Source organism: Lycorma delicatula, chromosome 1 (assembly GCF_047948215.1).
Source record: "Lycorma delicatula isolate Av1 chromosome 1, ASM4794821v1, whole genome shotgun sequence".
NCBI lineage: Eukaryota > Metazoa > Arthropoda > Insecta > Hemiptera > Fulgoridae > Lycorma > Lycorma delicatula.
In genome coordinates, this window is record NC_134455.1 from 269,986,450 (window position 1) to 270,012,953 (window position 26,504).

Consider the following 26,504-nt stretch of genomic DNA (forward strand, 5'->3'; position numbering starts at 1 on the left):
GAAAGTATAACAAATTAATTTAGGAAAAAGATAAATAATAACTTAAAAACAGAAAGTATTAAAACTTTAGAAACGATTCTGCAGCAAAACCAGTTTAAATTTAATAATTTAACACAAAGGAAGGATTTACTTCATGCAAGGAAGTAAAAATGCCTATATATATGAATAATACACTAAAAAATGTTTTTACACAGAAGAAAAAGATATATACAACAGTAATGGTACATAAAAAAAAAAAAAACATGTAAATGCACTGAAACGTATTGGACACACAAAAAGAAAATTAAAATATAACGAGAAATGTAAGATCTTTCAAATATAAAAAAATTATAGAATGCAGTTAATAAAAGAAGGACATAAACCAATGAAAACAGAAGAATCAACAAAATTAATTCACAAATGTCTTACAGGCAGAAGAATGAACATTTTAGAAATCTTTAAATTAAAAAGTAACAATAAAATGATCATAAATGAACAGATCAATAATCAAGTGGATGTCCTTTTCAAGAACCTCAATTTATTGAAAGCAGGAAATAGATAAATAAAATTAAAACATAGGTATAACCAAAAGTAAACAAGAAGACCAAATAAGGCATGACATCAAATGTAGGAAGGGATGTTGACTAAATGGTATATGAAGATTTAACAGAAATCTAAAACATCAGTACAATAAGTTTTGACAATGGAGTGGTTCTGAAACACGTCAACAAGAGATAAAAGAATGAAGCTAAGAAAGGTAAGCAGTACTAAACATAGAAACTATAGTGATCTTAGCAGAAATGATAAGTAAATATTATCTTAATAACAACAATTTATTAGTAAAATAGTATGAGAAAAAACAAATTAGAAATCCCTTCAAAAATAGAAACAAATGCTGGAAATTCTAGTATAAAAATAAATGAAATCACCAAAAATTGTACATAATTGCATTCAGTTATAAATGATAATATAAAAAAATAAGTATAGAATAATAGCCATTACACTGATGAAGTACAAAAAAAATTAAAAACTCATTTAATTTTCTTGCAGGAAATAAAAATAAATTTTGCAAGAACAGATGCCTCAAACATGGTTTTATACATACCTTAATAACAAAGATTAGAATGCATAAAATGATAGGTCAAAAGTGCAAAATCCTTGCCAAGAAATGAACTCAAGACAAACTGACCTACTTGCAACAATATAGCAGTGCACAGTTTGAAGAATTTAATTTATGATCTGAATTAATAATTTAAGGTACTGTTATTACACTAGGGATCTACTACACCATGGTCAATGATGTAATATTACTGTTATTTATAAAAAAAATAGCTCTCATTAGGGCCATAAACTAATGAACTCAACTTCTGCTAACAATGAAATGAAGATAGAAATGTCTTAAGGTATATAAACATTTTAAGCCTATATCATTTATTTTAAAATTTGGTATCTGCATCACTAAATTCTACTTTTACCATTTCACAAATTCCGTTCAGTCAATGATACAGAATATGAAATTGAAATCACCAAATGTACTCATTTCTACTTTGTATAAAGTCCCAAAATTAAACATTTGTAAAAGAGATTTGAACTCTTCATTCTAACATTAGCTTTAGAGACCTAATGAATTTTATTTTATTTACGTAGCAGATAAATTTTGTAGGCTTGAGTTATTATTTGTTATTTAACTGTTATTACACAGTTAAGTAACTTATGGCTTCATCTATGACGCCATTCTCAGACAGTTAGCTTTTCAATAATAGTGATATAATTTAAACTTATTTACTGGTTTATAATCCTTAAGCAGCATGGACTACTATAGCCCATAACCACTAATAAATGTCAACAGTAAGAAGTGAAACTAGCTTAGTTTAACTTCAGTGATCTATAGAAACTATAAATGTTATGCTAATTAGAAGACTGCAACAAGGGATCAGGTAGAATAATATATTTAATTAAGGTGTGATATTTGAATACAAAAATGAGTTGTGTTTTATTGTAAGTGAAGGAAATAAATACACATTAAAAAAAAAGAAAAATCCTTTTATTCTGAACATCTTTTTTCAAGTCCATTCTCACACAACTTAACGAATAACTTGAATTCTGGTTCAGACAAAAATAAACAACACTTTAATTGTAAAACATAAATAATTTATAAAATGCTAATATAATTGATTCAAGTATTAATTTTCTAAATTATAATAAAATAATCTTATTAAGAAATTATTTATTTCTAAAGAAGTAATAGTAACTAAAAACACAAACTTTTACAGTTTTACTCAAACTAGGAAGAACACTTTATATAATGTTACTGTGATTTAATTTTTCCAATTCTTTCTCTAATAATTGTTTTTTAACTGTAATGGGAACATGTTTCTTCCTAAATAAATAAATTGAATCTCCATCAGTATTAAACTCTGAACTACCATCTGGTAACAAATTTCTTAATGCTTTATTTCTGGCTAACAACTTATCGTAAAATTCTAACCCACCAGTAATATACTCTTCACCAACCTTAGAAACATTCTTCAATGCTTGCATTTCATAATATGTAGTAATTAAATCTTTTGAAAGGTAATAAAAACCAATGCCAAAAGCTATCAAAAGTCCATAAAAAACACCCTTTACAGGGAAAGGTCTATAAGGTAATCCAAAGATATTACAAAAATAATTATTTACACCACCACAAATAATGACTATAACAGGCCCAGAAAAACAATGTAAATAGAATTTAAATGTATCGACAAGAGAAAGTTCATAAGCAATTCCAAACCTTTTTGCGGCATCACTTAAAATTAAAGAATTTGCCAACTCTATTCCATCCTTTGAATCCCAAGGAACAGATTTATTGCCAACCTGTAAATAAAATCATACATAAATGCATTAACAAAAACAATTTTATAAATGGGTTAAGATGTTTACATCGCTTCTACTGTTTTACAAAAGTTATTGGATGCTAGAAACAAAATCAGAAAACCAATTAAAAAAAGGACTTTTAAATGCAGTCATCATGAAAAAATGACTTCAATTCACTAAAAATACAAAAATTACACAGCTGAGGGAAATACATTATATTTTCTGAAGAAAGTCATTTTTTTGTCCCAAGTACTAGGGTTATTTTTTTTCAAGGTCCAATCGGTCACAAAATTAAAACCACAGTGAAAATAAAAAATTTTTTATATGTAACAAGTACTTACATAGTCGCCACTCCAATTTAGACATTTGTTGTAGTATGGTACCAACTTTCCAATACCCTCGTCATAGAACGGAGCTGCCTGTATTTTCAGCCATGTTTCTACGCTGGTCTGCAGCTCGATGTCTGTGCCAAAATGTTGTCCTCCTAGCCAGCGTTTCATGTGAGCAAAGAGGTGAAAATCAGATGGAGCCATGTCCGGGCTGTATGGTGGATGATCAAACACTTCCCAACGAAAATGCTGCAGGAGCTTCTTTGTTACAGCTGCAGTGTGCGACCGAGCATTGTCATGGAGAAAGACAATGCCTGATGACAACATTCCTCTCCGCTTATTCTGAATTGCCCTTCGTAGACGTTGAAGAGTCATGCAGTATGAGGCTGCAGTGATGGTCGTGCCACGTTCCATGAATTCCACCAAGAGAACTCCATTCCGGTCCCAGAACACAGTAGCCATACACTTTCTGTTGGGGAAGGTTCGCTTGAACTTCTTTGGTTTACTGGGAGAATGAGAATGCATCCACTGTTTGGATTCTTTTGTTTCTTCAGTTTTGAAATGTACCCATGTCTCATCCCCTGTGACAATTTTATTAAAAAAATCTTCTCCTTCATTGTGGTAGCGCTGGAAAAAGGTTAGGGAGGCGTCCATTCTCATTGTTTTGTGATGGTCGGGCAGCATCTTGAGAACCCATCTCGCACACAGTTTGCGGAATTGAAGTCTCTCACTCACAATGGTGTAGAGAGCTGACCTTGAAATTTCAGGAAACGAATCACTCAATACAGAAATTGTGAACCGACAATTTTCTTGAATTGCCTCATCCACTCGCTCAATGAGATCATCAGTTGACACTCGCTTCCTTCCCTGACCGCCTGCATCATGAACATCTGTACGTCCTGCTTTAAAGTTCCTGCACCATTGTTACACTTTGCTGTTACTCATTGAAGTTTAATCGTACACGTTACTTATTCGTCGATGAATTTCAGCTGCATTACACCCCTCAGCTGAAGAAATTGAATTACCGCACGCACTTCACACTTGGCAGGAGATACTATTGTTGTAGACATGTTTACGTGCTAGCTGTATATTCAGAACTAAATGAAATGACGCGGCGTGATTGAAGGCCATACTAGAGACACTGCGCAAAGGTTCATCCGATTTTTGCGCGGGTTTTTATTTCACGACCGATCGTACCTTGAAAAAAAAATAACCCTTGTAATCAGAAAACACCTATTTAGATTAAGAAAACTGTCACTGACATTTATTCATGACTATTTTTTTGTGGGATGTTGATGAACATCCCACAAAAAAAATAGTTTTGGGGTAGGTTTCTGTAGATGGCATCAAGTACTGTGATGCCATTTAAAGATGCATAATTCCAGTTACTCAAAATGCAGCTAATCATGAACACAATATTACTCTCATCTGTCTAAAAAAAATTAAGAAATTTATAACTGAACATGGTATTTAAATTTTAGACTGGCCAGGTAATTAATCTGACATAAATTTATTAACAAAATTTGGGCAACTGTTGTTAAAACAGTCCATCTATGAAAGGAGCCAATGAAATGGGTCTATTGCTTACTTCTTTGTTGTTTTTATGTCTGTCAAAATTTTCATTGAATGTATGCTATATGTTTAATCTATGCAGTTTTGGCCTTAGACAAATCTTGAGAGATCAACTGTCTGATAGTTTTATGATTAGGATTTTATAGCTTTTAATAAAATGCTGCCAGAAGCAGTGATCTGCAGAACAATAATCCAGCTAGAAAATTTATCGATTAATTTGAAATGTATTAGACCAGAGAGTAGAACTGACCTCTGTATTGGAAGACACCCACCTTGTAACGATCACAGTCACTACACAATCTCCTCCGTTTCTAGTTCTGATGGGCTTTATCAGAATTCATCTTTTAAACTCTCTATATTTGATAACCCAACAGTCATCAGTTTGGCCAAGGAAATGCCTTGGCAGTCATTTCCATCAGTATATTCACAACTTATATCACCTTACAAAATAATTACATAATGGCCTTTTCCAACCATGACCAAAATTAACTGATTCACGGAAGAACGATCCCCACACCTTCCTTCACATTGAAGATTTCACACAAAAACTCTTCCTATATGTAACTTCAAATAGATTATGCCCTCAAAATCAAGAAACAGATTTACAAATTTAATAAGCCTCTAATGAAAAGATACCCTATCTTTCTCTTCCTCTGGTCTGCTTTTGAGAGCAAGGTCAATGCCTACACCCTCCCACACCACAGCTCCATCACAAGTTGTTCTACACACATCCATTCTCATCCTAGCAGGGAATCAGATAGTTGAACTGTGTTAACTTTTTGTCTTTCTATGAGTTCTGGATTGACTGAAGTAATTTGAGTGGGCTGAGGCTAAAATCATCATCTAATATTTTGATAGCCACTGGGGTTCACTCCACTAAAGTATTGATTGCCCGAGTCTTCTATGATGAATCCCGATTCAATATTTTCGCTTGCAATATTTTGCAAAATTGATGGATGTTTGAGCACCATTTATGAAGTTCAAAGGATCTGCTGATTAACAGATCAATCAATTCAGATTGGAGTTCAATTACTTGACAAGTCAATCTCCTCCAGTAACAACATCCATGTAAAATTTTTGTAGTAAACACTTGGTTGTCTTTGGGAATAAATCTTTCCCTTCTTCTGCAAGGTAGAATAATCAACGAATTGCTAGAAATGGAACCAGTATTGTAGGGGAAGACTTTTTATCTGCAAATGTTTATTTTTTCAATTGTATCATTATGCCTATGTTAAAGTCGCATTGACTGTCATAATTACTATTTTATGATGCGTTTGTTGAATGTCAGCAGTAAATATCTGGATTTCAATGTGAAATGACAACAGTATAGCTGGCTATTAATCAAGCTGTATTGTCAGAATTTCCCATTCTACTGGCAATTTATGATTTATATGTAATGCTGCTCATAAGCATGTTCTTCACAAGATTTATTATCATTACTTTAAATCTTCTCTCTTCAATTTTCTCTCCTCAATTTTTGAGATAACGTCCTCCAAGTTCTCAGCACTGATTCTGGCCACTGAAACCATTGGTAACATTCTTTTGCTGCAGAAATGGCTGAGATTGAGAAACTGAATTAGATATTTTTTGTGTTGATAAAATATCTTCAATGTGAGTTCAAGTTTTAATGTAATTATTTTTCAAAGTGATGGATTCAGTTTCCTGCTGATTTTCATCCCTATTTCATCAGAAATTGATTGAAGTTTGGTTTGATCTGGTTTTTTTTCTGGATGCACAATGAGGTTACATTATCAGCAACCGGACACAAAATTACTGCAGTAAATAATTTAAAACTAATAACTAAAATTTTCCTTAAAAATTAATAGATGTAAAATAGCTATATGATATGCTAAATGTGAAATAAAACCAAAATTAAAACAATATTAAAAATCTAACATATAACTATAATTGACATACATCAAATGCAAACATATTACAACTGTAATCAAATATTTGAATCCAATGCACAACTTTAAGAAATTGTAAGACATTAGATAACACGATACATTGCTCCAAAGATATTTTGAATTTAGCCCCTAGGTTAAACTTCTGATGCAATGCCATATAACAAATGCAGTTACAAGGATGTGGTATATCGTTAATTGGCAGTCACAGTGAGCACAGACAGGTGCATTGGTCTGATTCATGAGGTGTCCATGATTAATTTTAGCATACCCTATTTGCAGATTGCAAATAATAACCTCCTCTTAATGGTTATTTCCTTATAAGAAGCTTCATGGTGACACAGTGTTCTTAACTGGACAAAATTTACTGTTGATAGCATTCCATTCACTTTAACACTCATTACAAACCACCCCCTTCAGAAAGCAGACAAAATCGTTAAAAACAAGATTACTGAAAGGAGGCTGCAAACAAACCTCTTTTGCCACATGATCAGAGCGCTCATTGTTTTAAATTCCAAAATGACTGGGGATCCAACAGAAGCTCACAGTTGTGTTATGTTGAGTCATTTCAGAGATAACAGACTGCATTCACAGACAATAGGATGTCTGAAGTACATATCACAAATTGCCTGCAAGGCAATCATGGAATCTGAACAGACAAGTACGTGTTAGAATGATGGAATAAGTATTTAAGATCTTGTTAATAATATACAGCTCCACGACGAAAACATTGGCAATGCTGGGAAGGCCAAACATGTATGTTCTATTGCCAACCACAAAAAACAGAATTATCATGTCTAGAGCCATCTGTATAAACTATGGCTTCAGGATTTATGGTATTTACAATATTAAAAAGTTTTTCTCATAAGATAACCAGATTCGTGTCCTTTTTTAGATATTGACTAAGACTAAAGCAATAATTCACAAGAAAAGGGCACCAAAGGGGTTAATAGTGTTAATTTACAGTAGTTACTGGAGGTAATTAAATATTTAGGGATAAGAAAAGGTGATGAGCTCTGATGGCTAGTGGGGCAGTAGATTTTGACCATTACTCATATTGCATAACATCTTGGTTGGAGAACACTGCATCGAAGGTAGGATGATTTGGTCGTGCTTTATTGGAAAACCTCTGTACCCTTGATTCAAACAGAGTTTCTGAATTTTTGCTGATGAATACTGCTGCAACAGTTTTACATCGTATATATTTAGACACATTTCCTCTGTTTCACGAAAATTCAGAGTTTCAAGGCGTACAAGCGGCAAAAGATGACAATGATTTCTAGTCGTAAGACCCTGTAACAAGCAAAGGGGTTATCTCCTTAGTCCTGCTTGCGTTCTTTTAAGAATGAGAGCCGGAATCCATGACTGCATGTTAGTTTCTGAGCTTTACATACTTGATCCAGCAATAGTGAAGAGGTGCAATGAGTGACAAGAGAATATAGAAGGTCTCCAGCTGCCTGTGGCTCGCTGCGGGTAGTAGTCACATTTGTGGGCTTGCCCAAGAGTCTAAGTAGAATGAAGATAATTTATATTCACAGATTGTCCGGTCAGGGTATCTCCAGCCATGACAGATACTCAAGAGGTAGGCAGGAAGTTCGGCCAAAAAATAGGGTCAGATCTTTTTCCTTTGACCTCCTCAATCGCTGATAATGAAGGCTCGGTGGCAGATGTAGGCATATCCATCTGTGTGGAAGTTAACTTTTTAGTTGATGAATTCCTGTGGGCTAAGGGCAAACATGGTAGTTCTCCCCTGCTGGTTCATGCCGAGTTGGACAACTTGTTCAGTTATCTGGCAAACCCTAGGAGTGTCAGTGCAGCTATGAGGGGTAGATTTTTACCCCACCTGAAGTTGTTTCAGGAAGCATTCTCTGCATTTGTAGAAGGATTTGAGAACCTTGCCTGGAAGCCCAAAGAGGTCACAGTGATCCAAAAGTCTGTCCTGACCTCAGTAAAACCCAAACAGTATGCTGAAGTAGTCAGGATAAGGTGTGAAGCCAGTCAAGTTTCTAAAAAGCCTGAGGTTATTTTTTTTAATAAGGCGGAGGGATCGACTGTATACAATATTCAATAGAAAAAGGACCTTTGGGTTGCCCTTCACAATAGTCGGAAGGTGCTTAAAATTAGAAACACTAGAGAAACCAGCAAAGGATTAGTTGTAGTTGCAAACAACAAGGAGACAGTTCGGGTGATCACGGATTCTTCAGCCGTCAAACAATTGAATATAAAAGTTGGCACTAAAAGGATGTGTAGGTCCTGCACATCATTGTTTATTATGATATTGACCGCAGCCTTTCTGTTCCTAATAAGGGAACAGAACACCGATTTGGATGAAGTCACTTTTAAGCGGGAATGTAAACTGGTCTTTAAAACTGGTAGGTGTGATGGCAAAAGATATCATGGAGTTTTTGAAGTAAGTGCTGGTCTCTTTCAGAGTACATCTGAGGGTAGATTATTTGTTGAATCCTCTCAGATCAAAGATGAATACCTTCATGTTGAAAGATGTTTGAAGTGTTGTAGGTATGGCCACAGAGCCAAATTTTGTAAATTTACACTGGTCTGTGCGCATTGTGGCAAAGAAGGCCACAAACATGATGACTGTCTACAGAGGTCAGAGGCTGCAACTTGTGTGAACTGTAAAAGGTTGTGCAAGAATCATAAGCACTTAGATGCTAGTAGAGAATGCAGTTGTTACTAGCAGACAGTTGAGTTATGAGTTATACTTTAAATCTCTTGATGGTTAAGTTTGTTCAGGGTGCTAATATAGTCAAAGCTGAATTAGATGAAATTGTTGAGCAATGGAGCCTTGATGTTACTTTCCTGCAGCACCTGTATGTGGTGATCTGTTATGATTTTATGGGTGGAAAAAGTTTTATGTACGACAATACTAATAGCATGTCTGCTACCCTATGTAGGAGGTCGCTTAACAGTATCTTTGTGCAACGGGCTTCTGATACACGTCATGTAGTGGTCAAACTTGTCATTAATGGTCAGGACTTGATTGTAGTCAGCTCGTACTTTCAGTATACAGATCCCACTGAGGAACATCTAGAGAGATAGGATAGGATCCTTAGATTGATAGGCAATTGTCCAATCCTTATAAGCGCTGATGTTAATACAAAGTTGCATTTTTTGGAACAGTGGGATCATTGCATTTAGTGATGATTTGGATGAATGGTTCATTGTGCAGCATGATTTGGAGGTACTTAATATTGCAGACCAGTTGGCTACCTATGTCGGCATGGTTGATGGATGGAGGGCCCATCGTGGCATTAATATTGATATGACCATTGGTAGAAATATCCCTGGTAGGATCCTGGACTGGTCTGTAGTGGATGATTGCTCTAGCCATTGTTGACTAATACTTTTTGAACTGATGGACAGACTGCGCGATGTTCATGGAAGGCATTCTCCTCTTTCGCAGGGGCACTTCTTGCACAGGAGGATGGATTGGCCTAGATTTTCTAATCTTATTAAGTCCAGGCTTGAAGTCTTTTCTTGGAGCCTGAATGAGCTCCCATTGGATGACCTGGAAGAAAACTTTACTTCTGTGGTGGTAGCAGCTGCTGATAGTTCCATTCCCTGGGGCTCTGGCCAGGAACATGTAGCAGGCTGGTGGACTTGGGGTTTGACTATGATGAAGCGGTGTGTGTGTCGACTCAGGAGAGTTGCACAATGTGAAGGCGATCCTGGTCGACACATGGCTACACTTGCAAATTATCACAGGGTGAGGGCCAGGTACTATTATTATATTAGATCCTCTAAGCATAATTCCTGGTGCTCATTTGTTCAGGAGCAAAGAAATAAGGACCCTTGGGTGTTGTGTACAGAATCCTTGGACATAAGCATAGGAAGGAAGTCCTTTTACCAGCCCTTTCGACTAAGGATGGTGTTGTGATGGACACGGATCGTATCCTCCACATTTTGTTAAATGATTTGCTTCCTGATGACACTGAGGCTGGTGAGGGTTTGTGTCACCAACATGTCCGGTGAAAAGTCACTGAGGTACAGTCTCTTGAGACTACCAAGGCTCATCAAGGTTCATCAGGTGGTCTGTAGTATGGCATGACATAGAGCCCCCAGATATGACTGTATCATGGTGGAACTCCTTGTTTGCTCATGGCCCAAGATTCTCAGTCCCCTGACTAGGGTTTTTTATGTAGAAATGTGTTAGGTGTTTTTCTGGGTATATCCAGGGCTTTTAATAACTTATGGTGGCCCTCTACCTAGATTCAGATGCAGTAAAGATTCTCTCAAGTTATTTCAGCCATGAAACCATCACCCTCCTTGATGACAGCTTGGAAGTAGGGAAGATCCTATCCAAAGGGTGCCTGCAGGACAGTGTATTAAGTCCCCTTTTTTGGATAATTTCGATTCTATGTTACAATTGAGGTTGCCCATTATTGCTTATGCAGATGACGTGCTATTGCTGGTTGAGAGGGACTTACGAAATTAGATAGAACTCTTAGTTGTCTGTGTGTGTGATATTCTCAGGTTGTGGAGCCTCCAGCATAAGATGATTTTTAGTCCAGAAAACACCACAATGATGTTGTTGAAGGGTCAGCTGGCCAATTCACGCCGAGCATGGGCTTCAATGGCTGGCCTTCCCATTAGGTATGTTTCTGCTCAGAAATACTTGGGTGTAATCCTTGATGAAAATCTTTGATTCAAGGAACACCTTCAATATGTTGCCAAGAAGGCTGTTATTGCCTTTTTTGGAATTCACAGAGTTACTCATCCCACTGTCGGTGGGGAGGGTGACTGCGCTACTGAGGGCAAAGTAGTCCATGTGGCTGTGAGGTGTGGTACTGTCTTACCAAGGGCGGTCTTCAGGTATGATATTTATAATAGGTGATGGGATGTTGGTCTGATTTTCATTATTACGTGTAACACATTTTGAATGGTATGAGTTTAGCATTGTATTAACTCATTACTTAGTCAATGGTTAAGACATCTACAGTCATAAGCGTTGGTATTAAAATTGGACTAGGTGCGAGGTTAGCGCTTCCGTGAACTCGGTTAGCTAGTTCAGAGGGTGATATTGTAGAAAAAGAAGAGTGAAGATGTCCGAAAGAAGCAAAAAGCAGAGGCGTTGGCTGAGATAATAATTTTTACTGATTTACATGTCTGCCGAGGCATTGCATTGGTGGCATTCCAACTGTGTCCTGGGTGATGACTGTGAGATGTAATCAGTTAGAGGGTCTAAAGATGACCTTCGGTAAAGCCCCTCAGGACTCAGAATGGAGAGGGTGGTGTGACGACCAGAATCGCCACAAGGTAAGCATCTTCCCCTACAGGGTTAGTATGTGCTTTAAAGTGAGCTACATAGGAGTATTCACCTACAAATGTATACACTACATCAATTGGTGCAGTGATATTCAGTCCAATCAGCAGCAGAGATTGTCCCAATCCACACGTGGTCCAAATGTTTCTTCATACCGATGATGCAGTTGTCTGGGAACTGGTATAGACAAAATTCAGTCATGATTTCCGTTTAGCTAACAAAACACTTGATGGCAAAAGGCGCAGAGCAATTCAGTCATAGGCCTTCAACTGAAATTACATAAAGCCCTAGGGCAATCCCTTGGTGCACGTCTGCAATCTTCATCCCACCAAGGAACAACAGGCCACTTTCGCTTTTCAGATGACAAAGGGGTAAATTTATTTGCACTATCAAGTATTAAGTGTATAAACTTGGCAAGTTGGTGGATCGTGCTACCACTCTCATCATATTGGACAAAGAAATCCTTCTACCCGATCCAGTTTTTCTCTGAACCACATATCTGCGGGCTGGCACTGAGGTAAATCACTATTATTGACTGAGATAATAACTGATCTATGATCGCTTCCAAAGAAATTTTTGGAGTCAGGCCAGGTAGGACATGGATGTATGGATACTAAACAAAAGACAGATCAATGCATGAAAATTTGTATGACCCGTCATTCAATAAGCAGAAATCTAAGTTCTGTCTCAGTCAATTGACTGAGACATATATAGTTGATTAACTATAATGCCTCAGGAAAAACATGATGATGAATCCTATGATTAGTGATGAGCATTAAAATCGCCAATTATTGGGCAGGGTAAAGAATCTGTGAAAACAGACTGGACAGATCATCTTCACTGATATTGGAATTTGGTAGAAAATATAAGTTGCAGATATCCAATATCTTCACTGAGACTGCAGGGATGTTTGTCGCCAGCAGAATATGTGTGGCTAACATGATTTACTTCAGGAAAACAGGCACACCTTCATATCCTCTGCCCTCAGTTTGGTGGTCACATCTTTTGCAGATGTACCTGCGAAAAGACACATAATCCTGAGGACAGAGGTGAGTTTCCTGCAGACATGGTATTAAAGGATCTTCTTCCTTTAGAAGGATCTCGATATCCTCACAACGAGTAAGGAGACCACACACATTCCACTGAATAACATTTGAAGTCATAAAAAACACTTTTTCTTTTGTAACCTCTGCGTAGATTACGTATAGTATACGGTTTTTCTTTTTACATTTTATAACATTTAGGAAGTGCTTTGCTTCTTTGGGCATTTCATCTGCCAATATATCTTTGAAGAAACTTCAAGATAGTGGAGGGAATTTGGAAGCCTGGGAGGCCAGAGATACCACACCAGGCAACAATTATTTTGTAGATCCCTTCACTAATATATATTAGTAGTTTGGTGCAGCGGGAAATTTATTTGGTGGTATGCCCACTTAAATGGTTTTCGGTAAATTATAGTCAGTCTTTACATCAAAAATATCCTTCTTTTTGCCAGTACTCAATGCCGCAATAGCAGAAGTGAGGGATTTTATCTGGTCTGACAAAGCCTGGTTCAATTTGGTCAGTTCTTTATACAATGAGCACTCGATCTCCTTTTGCACATTGTTAGAAATAGCCTAGACAAAACTAACACCAGGAGTTTCCTCATGTTTAGGGATTTTATGTATTCCAACGAGCCACAGGAAATGAAAGAACATTTTCAGCTCAATACAAATCCTTAATATAGCCTGTTCCTCCTTATAAACCTGACATTCTCAAGTTCTTGCTGAATATGCACCTTTAGAGTTAATGCTTTTCAGCTTCAATGCATGCATTATCATCATCTGCCATAGAGCTGCAACATGCACCTACTTGCTCCTTTGAGCAAACAATTTTGTTGTGACCCAAATACTGATACTAAAAGTAGCATCACAAGTTTGGTGACACATATATGGTCGCACATGGGCAGAGGTAGCCAATTCTTATTCTCTCAGGAACAGTTGGAACAGAAAAGGTCCAGGATAAGTGAGGACGTTGGTACATCAACACCACTCTCCTTCCTCGTGAAACTCTGCACAGAAGTGATAGACTGCAGTGACAGCTCTTCTGATATCTCTGATAGTTCAATATCAGCCAAGTCACGCAAAATATCAAGTCACTCTCTTGCTGGAATTTAGCATGTTATGTGGCTCCATTATAACTTCATCCTTCCCAATGTATCTAAAAGCTACATGCTTCTGGCTCTGTTCATCATGGTAGTCATTACGAATACATTAAGTTAATAACCTATTATTATAGGACTATTGTGCTAGTTTTAAAAATAATTTTATTTTAAATCGTTTGATATAATCTGTACCTATTTAGGTCTACAGGTTATATCTTGCTTATTATTTCCTTGTCAGTGATTTTATTTTGCAGCAAGTGTAGATTAAGAAGTGCTAAATTAAGTTTAATTTTCAATTTTTCTGTTTTATTTTTCCTCAATGGAAGGAAAAATAAGGCCTCCCCCACCCCGTTCTCCCACCACGGAACTGTCCGACGGTGGAGAGGAAAGCGGGTCTGGCGCTAGGAAGCGCCAGAAACGCCGGGACTCCGCGCCTCCTATGGAGACTGAGCCTGTAGCGGGCTGCAGCAGCCGCCAACCCGCAGGCTGATGATGGGGCCCCATCACAGCCTGCTACCGTCAGGCGGGAGAAAATCCCGCCGATAATGCTGGACTGCCCGAAAGAGTGGCCAGCATTGGCGAGGGACATAAAGTCGAGGATTGGGGGGCGCCTGGTGGCAAAAAGCACCGGGCTCTCAATAAGGCTGCAGCTGGGCAGATTACCAGGCGGTGCAGAGTTTCCTGCACTCGAAGGGAATCGCCTTCCACTCCTTTTAGCTCCTGACGGACAGGGAGCTGAAGGTAGTTATACGGGGGATCCCCTATGTGGCTACCCCGGAGGAGATAAGGGAGGAACTGACCTCCCTTGGTTTTGAGGTGACTTCGATCTTGAAGCTCCTCACGAGGGACGGTCGGGAAACCCCGACCTGCCTAGTGGCCCTTAAGAGGACCCCTAGCGCCCGCAAAGTTTATGACCTCAGCGATATTTTCTATTGCAAGGTCGCAGTGACTGCGTTTGTGTCACGAGGGGGGCCACCCCAGTGCCACAGATGCCAGAAATTTGGACACTCGTCCAATTACTGCCAGAGGGCCCAGCAATGCGTGAAGTGTGGTGGAAACCACGACACTTCTGCCTGCGTCAAACCGCGTGAGGAACCAGCCTCATGCGTCAACTGTAAGGGGCCACATCCGGCCAATTACAGGGGCTGCCCCTATTACAAGGAGCAGACAACAAAAGTCAAGGGACTTAAAAAGCCCGCGACTGTAGACGGCCGCAGCTGGATCCGTGTTGCCGGTGAGGGAAAATCAGCCCCCAAACCGGAGGTGCCGGCACCTGTGGCCAAGGCGGTAGTGAAAAAGGAGGAGGTACCCTCCCCAACACCCGCCAAGCCAAAACCGGCGGCAACCACCAAGAAGGTGGTGAAACAAAAGGCGGCGACAAAGCCGGCCCCGGCGAAGAAGGCCAAGCCTTACTCGACGGGAAAGGCAAAGCCTGCTCCGGCTGGGAAGGCCAAGCAGGCTGTTAAAAACACCGCGGCCCCGGTGGCCCCGCGCCCCACCAAAAGGGCGGCCGCGCCAAAAGGCACCTCCAGCGGCAATCCGAAACCGGCTACCCCGTTGGAGACCACTGGCATGGACTTCCTGTCACAGATGACAGTGAGGGATATCCTGCCAGATATAATGATGGTTTTGCCATGCCTGCTCCAGGCAAAATCTCTAAAGGACTGTATCCAGTCCTTAATAGAGTGCCTCATGGCTGTACTGTCCAGGTATGGTTAGGCCCACCCTCAGACTCTTGCAGTGGAACGCCAACTCAGTAGTAGGCCGGACGGAGGAACTAAGCCGTCTGGCCGAGGATCTACTGATAGACGTGATACTGTTGTCTGAGACGTGCTTGAACCCAAACAAGCAACTAACCCTTCGGATCTATTTTACATATAGGACGGTCAGGCCAGTTCGATCCGGAATTCGCACCTCTGGTGGAACTGCGGTTTTAGTCCACAGACGCCACATGCATACGCGCGTTGTTCTTCATACAAACGTGATGGAGCAAACGTGTGTACATGTGGAGCATCTAGGCACGGTGTATCGGCTGGTTTCGGCTTATAGCAAGCCGAACGATGCGGTAACCGGCGCAGATCTGGATGCCGTGCTGGAAAATTGGGATGGGCCCATGATACTCATGGGCGACCTCAATGCCAAACACGTGTCATGGAACAGCAATCTGACAAATCCAAATGGCAGATTGCTGTACGAAAGGGCGAGAGCCCGCCGCTTGGTCGTCGTAGGCCCTGAGGTGTCCACGTACGTTCATCGCACAGGCAGATGTAGGCCTGACGTGCTGGATATCGCAGTCATGAAGGGGGGTACCCTCCCATTCATGATTGAAACGATAGAAGACCTCAGCTCGGACCATTCCCCTGTCCTGTTGGAACTAGGTCAGGCAGGGGGTGGCCGAGATCCCCCGCCTATACCCCGAAGGTCAGTTAACTGGAAAAGGTTCTACGAGACCCTCCAGCGGGATTACAGGCCGGTAAATCCTGAGCTCCTGAACACCCCGGAGGAAATCGACGACACTGTCGGGCGCGTCACGTCGTCAATGACCGAGGCCCTGGCAGGCAGCTCATCGGCCAAAACTCGAGCAGTTGTTCGAAACGACCTCCCTCCTCATATCTCCGAAGCCATAACGGAGAAACGACGACTGAGGAGGAGATATCGAATCACCCTGTCCCCCGCTGATAAGCGGGCCTTTTATAATCAAACGGACAGGGTAAAACAACTGCTGACAAGCCATCGAGAGGATTCGTGGAACGAATACCTCGCCTCGGTCTCTGACGACATCTCCTCGGTGTTCAGGCTGAACAGGAGACTGCGAGAAGGGAAGAAGCCTCGCCATCCGGTTGTGGGGCAGCGAGGTTTTCTTGCATACTCGGAGGCGGAGAGGGCCGAGGTTTTCGCCGATACCTTGGAGGAGCAGTTCACTCCAAACCCCCCTCCCACCCCGAACGACGAGCACACAACCGAGGTGGAATCCTTTCTTGTAGATTATTTCTCACAGGTGGAGGACGCCCCTCTAGAGATTGACCAAGTCACTGAAGCGGAAGTTTCCGCAGCCATTAAGGCCACAAGCCCCGACAAGGCCCCGGGTGTCGACGGGATCAGCGCCCGTGCATTCCGGCCTCCGTGATTACAACAATTTCGGTGATATTCACGTCCATTTTGTGCGTTGGATATTTCCCGAATTGTTGGAAAACGGCCAAAGTCGTATGTTTACCCAAACCGGGGAAAAGTTTACTTTTCCCACGGAATTATAGGCCAATCTCCCCGTTACCGGTATTGTCTAAGTTGTTCGAGAGGATTTTTCTCGAAAAACTGAGGCGATACATGGAGGGAGAAGTGCGGCCCGAGCAATTTGGGTTCAGGGAGGGTAACTACCCTCCAACTGGTAAAAATAATAGACGACCTTGTCGGAGGCCTGAACAGGAAAGCGGTGACTGCAGCCGTTTTTCTGGATGTGGCCAAGGCCTTTGACAAAGTTTGGAATAGCGGGCTGCTTTATAAGCTAGCGCGATCGGCGATCCCCTACCGCTATGTCAGACTGATGCGGTCATATCTGCTAGACCGACATTTTGTCGTGCGCGTAGGGGAAACGATTTCCTCTACCAGAGAAATAGCCGCTGGGGTTCCCCAAGGAGCAGTACTTTCCCCGTTCTTGTACACTTTGTACGTGAACGATATGCCGCTGTCGGAAGGGGTCAAAACGGCCCTTTACGCAGACGACACGGCATATTTCTACGAATCCGCAAATGTAGATTACGCGGTCCGGAGGCTCCAAAGGCAGCTGGACTTAGTGGAACCGTGGCTCGACATGTGGAGATTCAGGGTCAACGGTGAAAAATCGGTGGCCGTGATGTTCACATGCAAGACACGAAAACCGACCAGAGAGCTGGAAATCTCAGGGGAGAAAATCCCTTTTGAGAAAACAGTTAAGTACCTGGGGGTGGTGTTGGACAGGCGGCTTACCTTCGGCGAACATGTAAATTATGCGACCCGGAGGGCTAAGGCCGCCAGAGCCTCGCTATACCCAGTGCTGAACAGTGCCAGCCCGTACCCACTGGCAACTAAGCTTCTCATTTTTCGGCTGTACGTACTGCCGATTCTAACATATGCTTACCCGGCATGGGGGGCAGTGTTGAGCTCCTCGCTTCAAAAGAAGATCGAGGCCGTCCAAAACATCGCGTTGCGGACGATCTTTGGAGCTCCGTGGTTCGTCAGGAACGCCACTCTCCGATCTGATGCGAGGTTTCAATCCGTGTCCGAGGTGGGGGTGGCGCAGGCGCGCAGACTGTTCGGGATAGCGGCTGTGTCCGAACACAGTCATCTTCGGGACATCTGCCGAGAGGACCCAACCCCGACAGTTGTAAGGAAGCGGTCTCACGCCGTACTGGACGAACCACCGTGATGGTGCGGTGCGGGAGCCGAGAATCGACAAACCAGGCTTAGGGGCCTCCATATCGCATGAGCCATAAACGGAATAGCGCGTCAGAGGCGTTTCCGGGGTCGCGAGTGCTTAATTTCCGCGAGTTATATAGTCTGAAGACGTCAAATACGGTAAGTCGCGCATAAAAACAAAAATGCGGTCAAAATTTTTAAATTTTTTTTTTTTTCCGCGTGTGTTTTGTTCTGTTTCTCTTGTTTCAGAAACGGGAGAAACGTGGATGTGGAACGGCTCGTCGTGCCGTCTTGGGAAACGGCCTTTCCGTCCTCTCATCCTGCCAGTCCAAAGAAAAGTAAAAATTAAAATTTTTTTTTTTTCCGCGTGTGTGTGTGTTCTGCTTCTTTTGTTGCAGATGCCAACGGCCACCACAAAGACAAATGGTTTCTTCACTGCGGCCACGCAGTCCCCCCAACCCCTTTTCAGACACACGTGTGTCTGAAGGTTAATAATTACGTGGAGTGAATAATTTCTGTTTACTTCTTCTAAGAAAATCGCCGCCCCAAAACCGCGATCGCGAATAGGTATCACCATTTGTAAGTTCCCTATTACCTTCCTTTCCTTTCAAGAAATAAGAAAGAGGGAACGAGCCCAGCAGCCATCAGCCCAGCAGCCACCTGCCCAGCAGCCACTGACAGCACAGAAGAACGAAGAAACCTGCACTTTCCCCCGTTCAGCCCTTCGGGGCTTCGGGAATTCCAAGGTTAATGGTATGTAACTTCGGTTACTGCCAATTCTTGGAAAGTGCAGGCCAAAGAAGAACGAAGAGGTCTTCGGAAGAAGAAGAGAGAGAAGAAGAAGATGATGAAGAAGAAGGAAGACCAACCACTCGCCTCAACATCACGGACTGGAGTCCGGAACAGAGCCCAGCAGAGATGCGTCCTGAAGGGTAGCTATACCAGAAGCGGATGAAGAGCTTCTACACAACCTCTCCTTCTCAAAACTTACAAGTTAGATAAAATAAACCAGCAATTGCGACTCCTCCGGAGTAGGGATCGCATTGCTCCCTCCTTATAGTTAGTGCCCCGTTGTGGCGTATTCCTGCTAGCCTATTAAGCGTTAGCACCGAAAGGACTTCAGTAGACGGTCTGAAGGGGAATTGCGTCGGGAGGACAGGCTTCATAAACCTAGCCTTCCGCGGTCGGCCCGTAAAATGGGTTCGATAACGCTGGTTCAACAACGGATTGGAATGCAATTAAATCCGTCTTAAATTCACTAAAATACACAAAACTTGAAAAATTAGACCCGAGATAAAAAATAACCCTTTTAAAAACCAAGCCCGATTAGAATCATCCAGCAGCAAGGGACTCTGTCCAGGTTCTGCGATAAAGTAGGGAGTAATAAACTCCTGCCAACTTTGCATTCCATTCCTGTTCATCATTAATCACCTCAAACAAGAGGGCTCTTTTTAACTGATTTTAGTGAGCCACAAGCTGTTACTATGTATTTATTTATTAAAAAGGGAGAAACCTTAGACAAGGATTTACCTTCTTCCTTACATTTCACTATAAGAAATCTTACATTTGATAACTTAGCAATCTGTTACATTATACTTGTCTCTTTGTTGCTTGATACATCTTTGTTGGTCAAAGTCTTTCCAGTCCCCCATTTCTGTTAGTTTTTTCAAGTGGATCAACAACCACTGAAAGATTTTTAATTGGGACTAACATACAGTTCCCACAAGTACCAAGATTTAACAAACCATTCTAGTAGTGTGCACGTACAGGAGCTACAACTACATACATATGGGTTCACCCTGGTGCCCAGAGGGACATCATTTGAGACTATGCACAGCCATCCACACATCAGCACGATAGTTTCAACCTTAGGTTACAGTTGTGTTTCATAAGGTGTAGCAACAACAATGAGTTTTGTTTCAAAAGGTGTCGCAACAACAATGAGTTTTGTTTCATAAGGTGTTGCAACAACAATGGGGGTAAGCTTTGATTCATAAGTTACAAACTGCCCTATGAAATGCATGTATTCTACCGTATATGTTTTATTAAGAAAATATTATTTTAAAAGTAAGTAAAAATATAAATCAGGCAAGCAGTGAAATATATGTTATAACAAAATTGAAGAAAAATATTTTCTCTTGATTTCTAAAATAAATAAAAAAAGGAATTAAGAAAACTTTATAATACTGACTTGAATTGATAATTTGTCTATGTCTTTTTCAGATTTATAATTAAAATTTACAGGTATTCCTATAAAACAACCAGAAGTTGTTGAAGTAGTGCCAAAATGCATAGTATCAAAACCAATAACAGTCAAAAGTCTGGTCAATGGATTTTTTACTGGTATGGCCAAATCATCAGATATTTCTGATAACATGGTTTCAAAATGTGATGGAACTTCCACAGCAAATCCTTTTCTGAAACAGAAATATTAACTAAACTTGACATTTTTAATGTACAACCAATATCTAACTTAAAACAAATACCTTTCAATATTTTGAAACAAAATCAATCTGAGAAAAAACCTTATACATTTTCACCCATTGTTATCAAAACAACAAACATGTGTCTAATTTATTTACATTTTGTAAACCTAACCTATTTTAAATAAAACAAAATATAGACAAAAAAAGGATTAAAATAAATAATAAAACTTATTTTAAAAATACTTATGTTAGTAAAAAATATTAATTTTTCAACTCTTTGAATTATTTCTTTTTTTTATAAGATGGAACTTTAACTATTGCTTTGTACTTTAGAATGATATATATCTCATATTAACTAATATGTTGCAGGTTTTGTTCTGATTTTTCAGCTGCTAAAGCATTTTAAATAATGTCTTAGAAGATAACTATTGAAAATTTACCAACCACTAATTTGGCACAAACATAATTTAATTTTTACTTAATTATAAAGCTATGTAATTACTCTTTTTAAAACTTTTTTCTGCACAATTAATAACAAACAATTAACATTAATAACATCAAACAATTTATATTACTTAAGTTACACATTATCTTCTATACGTATTTTTAAATAGCCAGAGTACTTGGATGGTGAAAAACTCTTAGGAGAACAAATATTTTGCCCGGAAAAAAGCCCAAAAAGTTAAAAATAAATTTTTATGACCTTTATAATATGCAGAAGGTATAATGTTAAACATTTTTGAGAAAGTATGCCCTCCCAAAATAATCTCATGTTTCATTCAAGGTTTATGAATAGTCTAGGCTCAAAATTTTCATTCAAGGCTTATGATAAACCTCAAGTAAATTTCATTAATTCTTCCTTTTTCTAACAATAAAATCTGTTATGTACATACAATAAAATTACTACAAAATGTTTTTTGATACAAAGTAAAATTTATTAGGAAACAAAATAGTATTTAATCTTTTGATTTTTATCAAATGGTTCTCAGCTCAAGCATAACAATTTTTATTAGTTGCTTCCTATATATGGACTTGCAAATAATCAGTAATTAGAACTGATTCTTAATTTCTTAATTTTTAGAACTGAATAATCATTCTCTTTTTTGGCGTAACAACACCAAGTGTGCAGATATTGTCCTGGTCCTTTAGTGTGATCTTCTACTCTGTTATCTCTTTGGATTTCCCTGCAGATCTCAGTTCTTCATCGATTTGGATAATTATGTTTTGTCTTATGACTGTTACAGTCATAAGACAAATATTAATTTGTCATAAGACAAATTTTCCTTATGGCATAGTAATGAACATTTTGGGTATTAATAAAAAGTCAAAAAGGTGAATGAGTAAGGAATTCACATCATCAGTATACAAGTTAAGCAATGCTTTTTGGTACACCAACTACAAATTTTCAGTCGGTGCGAGAACAAAACAGTTTGTGTGAACAAATTTCCCCTCACTGATTATTGCTAGAAAGAACTTGGCTGATCAAGTTCATTCAGTCATGTGGTACATGTGCACAATGCAAAAATTAAATGACGTTTTTCATTTCATAAGCAAAGAACTGTTTTTAATAATAAAAGGAAGACCAGTGTCAAAACAGCTCAGTTATCATAAAATTATACAACAAAATACAGAGTTTAAAATAAACTACAAATTTGTTTTGATGTTGACTAATGGTTTTGTCTTCATGAAGTTTGTAGCTATACTACAATCAAAAACAGTAAACAGTTAAGGAGTAAACGGAAATACAATACCACAAGTTTATTTCTTCAGACTCATAGGAAGAAATACAAAAAATAGAAATAAAAATGCTCTGGGGTATGTATTTTCTAAAATGAATGCTGGTGTATTTCACAAGTTCTTGTCTTTGTAGGGCTTGTCACCTTTCAGGATAGGTCTACAAGTGGGATACTGTACCTAATGTTATATTTTCATTGAACCCTTTTATACAAATTACAGACTTCCTGATGAATAAAATCAGCTTTGTGTTGACTTTCAGGTGTCAATCACATTTATCTTCCTAGTAAGGAACAATGTAAAGCATTTATTATTGCACATTATTACAATTTATAGGCTACATTATCAGGCTTAGACAAGACATAGATTTGAAAATTAAACTTTCTCCTCTTGAAATCAACTAACTGCTCATTGCAGCATATATATTTTAATGTCTTTTCAGTTTTTCATAAAAAAAAACACCAGATTTCTTTAATTGGTACTATCCTGTCTTTATTCTAATGTTTTGGCAACTTCCCCTGTTTTCAAACAGTTGGTAAGGAAATTTCTGCAATATGGTGGCTTTGCACCTACTTCTACAAAAGAACTATTAAAGAGCAATTCTGACATTAAAAGACTGTCGTTTAATTATAATTATAAAAAAGAGAAAATAAATGGCAATGAGACCTCAGAAAAATTATAATTGCTGTGGTTTTTATAAACTATCTGCTAGATGAGACCTCTTCATTAAAAATATGAATAGAGGTATTTATAAAGCTATCAAAAAAAAAGTTTGAAACAATTCAATGGTTGATATAGAAATTATGCAATACTGAAAAGAAATATTTCCTGCAATGTTCTGATAAGTATCCTTATTTCATATGACTTTTTTTTTTCTTTGTGACTGGATAAGGCAAAGATATATATATCCTCCTCTAATGGTAATTCTGACTAATTACTTTATCAACTTCAATACACCATAGTAGATATGCTTAGGAGTAGGAAACACAAAATCTAAATGTCGGAAGCAAGTTTGGACAGCAGGTAATCTGTGGAAGATCAAAGTCCACACTATGTTATCAGTACTTTAATCAATCTGGCTTATTACTGTGAGATGTAAAAAGTTAGAGAGTCAGAAGACCTCTTTAAAAGCCCACCAGGGCTAGGAATGAGAGGAGGGTGTGGCGACCAGAATCGTCACAAAGCAGGTGTCTTCCCCTATGGGAGTTGGGATGTTCAAACATGCTTTCTGACACTTACACCTATTGTTTTCTTGATTCTAACCATATCTACTCTGGCATATTAAAGTATGAAAAAAATTAAAGTTGATAAAGTAATTTCTCAGAATTACCCCTCTAATTTTCTTATTCTAGTAAAATGAACTTCTCCTGGATCCAATGGGCCAAAATCTGGATCTTCATCCAGATACATATTTCTTCTCTAATTTTTTTTTTAACCTCGCAACTACCGTTAGGTATTGCTTGAGAGGATGAGATGAATGATTTGTAGTGTGTGTGAAAATGCCATGCCTGAATGGGATTTGAACCTGGGACCTATGGATGAAAGGCCAAAAAACTACCATTTGTGCCATGGAGACCAGCTCTTTTCTAATTTGATTTCTGGTTTCATCACATATAAAATCTTCTACTATAACAACAATTTCATCATTGGGTTCATCCCAAATATTTTTAATACTATTTCCTTGCAAGATTCCTGAGAGAATAATATTAATGATATTTAATAATAATGCATTAGAGAATTAACAGTTCCTGTGTAGACAGAAATGCAGAATTGTTAATCTACAAGTAGATTATTACATATATAAAATTTACTTTAAAGATTTTACATGTACTGATAACAATAAAAAAAACTTACAGGTTGGGTTTTAGAAATTGCTGCTGTAAAGCCAACCCAAATATCCTTGTTAGAATCACTTTTGCATCTAACAAAACAGCATGTACACAAATGGGGATGCCTACCCCAAGATTTTGTATGGATTACTTCTGGCATACAATCCATATATATTATTTGTACGTGTTAATTCATTCAATCACTTTCTAAACAGGTTGATTTTCAAAAATTTTTGAAAATATTAATTTTCAAAGCTTTTCAACATCTTCTTTTTCTGTGTTTAACGTTTAAAATCTTTAAATACAAACACAAATAATATTCTCCCAATCAAATTGGCCAAAATACAAAATAGTTCATGGTTAACCAAATCATTCTTAATCATCTGGCTAAAAAGAAAATCCCTTTTGGCTTGCCAGAAGGCGGAGGTAGATTTCACCAGTGCTAAGTAGAGGATAAAAAAAATGTCCACCTTAAAGTAAAGAAAAACTTCAAATTTACTCAGTACGACAATGGTTGCTTATTGAAAAAAGTTTCACATGCTTAGCAAATGACAAACTCCATCTAATTTCAATTCCAGCAACATGTTGGTCATCCCTTACCATAAGGGTTGGTCAGATCAAAAATTGTTTCTGATAAAAGTTTTAGGTAATGTTTAGAAGACCTTGATCACTTTAAAACAATTCAATACCGTGCTAATTAAGGGAGGTACTTTTTTTTTGTCTTTGAAACTCATTTTTCCACGTCCTGGGCCAATAGTGGATATCAAAAAATTGACTTAGATAATTTTTAGGCTTTTATCCAAAGAATAGTAGGAACTTTAAATGAATTCTATATTTTACTTAATAAGAAAGTTATAGCAATATTTTGTTTTTTCGAAAAAGCCCCCCAACGGTCCGATTTGGTCCATTAACGAACTCGACCGAGATTTTGGGTCGTTAAATTTTATATATCAATTGAAAGTGATTGGTGCAAAATTACGGCGTTATCGTGTCCACAAGAAAGTGTAATATATATATATATATATATAAAACGCGAACATATATCGAAAATTTTCGGAAGTCGAATCATGGTACCCGTTACAATTGGTAGCTTTCTTATGAAATCTACCTAAAAGTTAGATAATATCAAAGTATCCCCGTATTCGGGTTAACTGTGATTCAAGTATTTGGCTCAAGTAATTTCCACAAATCTGAAGCTATAAATTAAGAAAATAATAGTTATCTAACATAAATAAAACACAATTGTTTTGAGAAAAATGATTTTATGATGAACACAAATACGTTAAACATTAATAAATATATATTAATAATATTATTATTATGAATGCTAGTTCAACAACACGTATTTTTAAAATTTCATAAGATTCTAAAAATATAGTAGCCTATAAAACGTAATTTAAAAAAATAGGAAATCAAAAACCGAAAGCAATAGTCAGCTTAATAATGAAACTTGAATAACAAGTTTGTAAAAATTATTTATCTTATCTCTGTTTTACACTAACTTACTTGTACAGTTGAAATAAACCAGCGTAATTATCCAAAAACCAGACATGAGGTGCTACTTGAGCAATTACAGTACCCAATCCCACAGAAACCAAAGAATAAGTTAGGAATTTTTCTCCCGTTTCAGCACTGAACTTTAATAGCTTTGACATGACGAAAGCGAGTTGTTTTTCTAAAATTTATCTTTATGATGGTATATCTTCTCTGGAATCAAAAATTATTTTTTTTATTAAAGTCCGATTCTTTTCTTATAATCATGAAACTATTATTTACACATTGTTATAATTAAATAATAATTGAACAAATCCACTTATTTTGATTTAATAAAAATACAATTAATATTCGACAGATCAGCATCTAGTTTTACATGCAACTAACATAACCTATCGCGCACTAATTATTTTAGCATTCCCAAATTAATGTTTAGTTAGTAAGTGAATCGATGTCATGAACTACCCGATTTTACTCGAATATAGTATTTTTTACTAATGCAATATTAGTATTGGCAAAGAATTTAGACACACTGTAGAATTTGAGGCTGACTATCATTTGATTC

General features: G+C 38.4%; 1 protein-coding gene across 1 annotated transcript; it reads right to left on the reverse strand.

Moving 5' to 3' along the window:
• Positions 1–2,000: 2,000 nt before the first annotated feature.
• LOC142331372 (transmembrane protein 177) lies at positions 2,001–26,372 on the reverse strand. The gene is made up of 3 exons (XM_075377239.1): positions 25,952–26,372; positions 20,648–20,873; positions 2,001–2,835 (listed from the first exon to the last, which is right to left on the reverse strand). Exons 1-3 carry the CDS (start codon positions 26,098–26,100, stop codon positions 2,278–2,280), a joined length of 933 nt encoding a protein of 310 aa, XP_075233354.1. The 5' UTR covers positions 26,101–26,372; the 3' UTR covers positions 2,001–2,277.
• Positions 26,373–26,504: the final 132 nt, after the last annotated feature.

What these genes read in the sequence shown, in the direction of transcription:
- LOC142331372 (XM_075377239.1), bottom strand. Translation starts at nt 26,100, where the DNA reads ATGTCAAAGCTATTAAAGTTCAGTGCTGAAACGGGAGAAAAATTCCTA. An exon ending in GGTTTATTTCAACTGTACAA is followed by an intron (nt 20,874 to 25,951) that starts GTAAGTTAGTGT and finishes TTTCTGTTTCAG; the next exon opens with AAAAGGATTTGCTGTGGAAG. An exon ending in TAGACAAATTATCAATTCAA is followed by an intron (nt 2,836 to 20,647) that starts GTCAGTATTATA and finishes TTTTATTTACAG; the next exon opens with GTTGGCAATAAATCTGTTCC.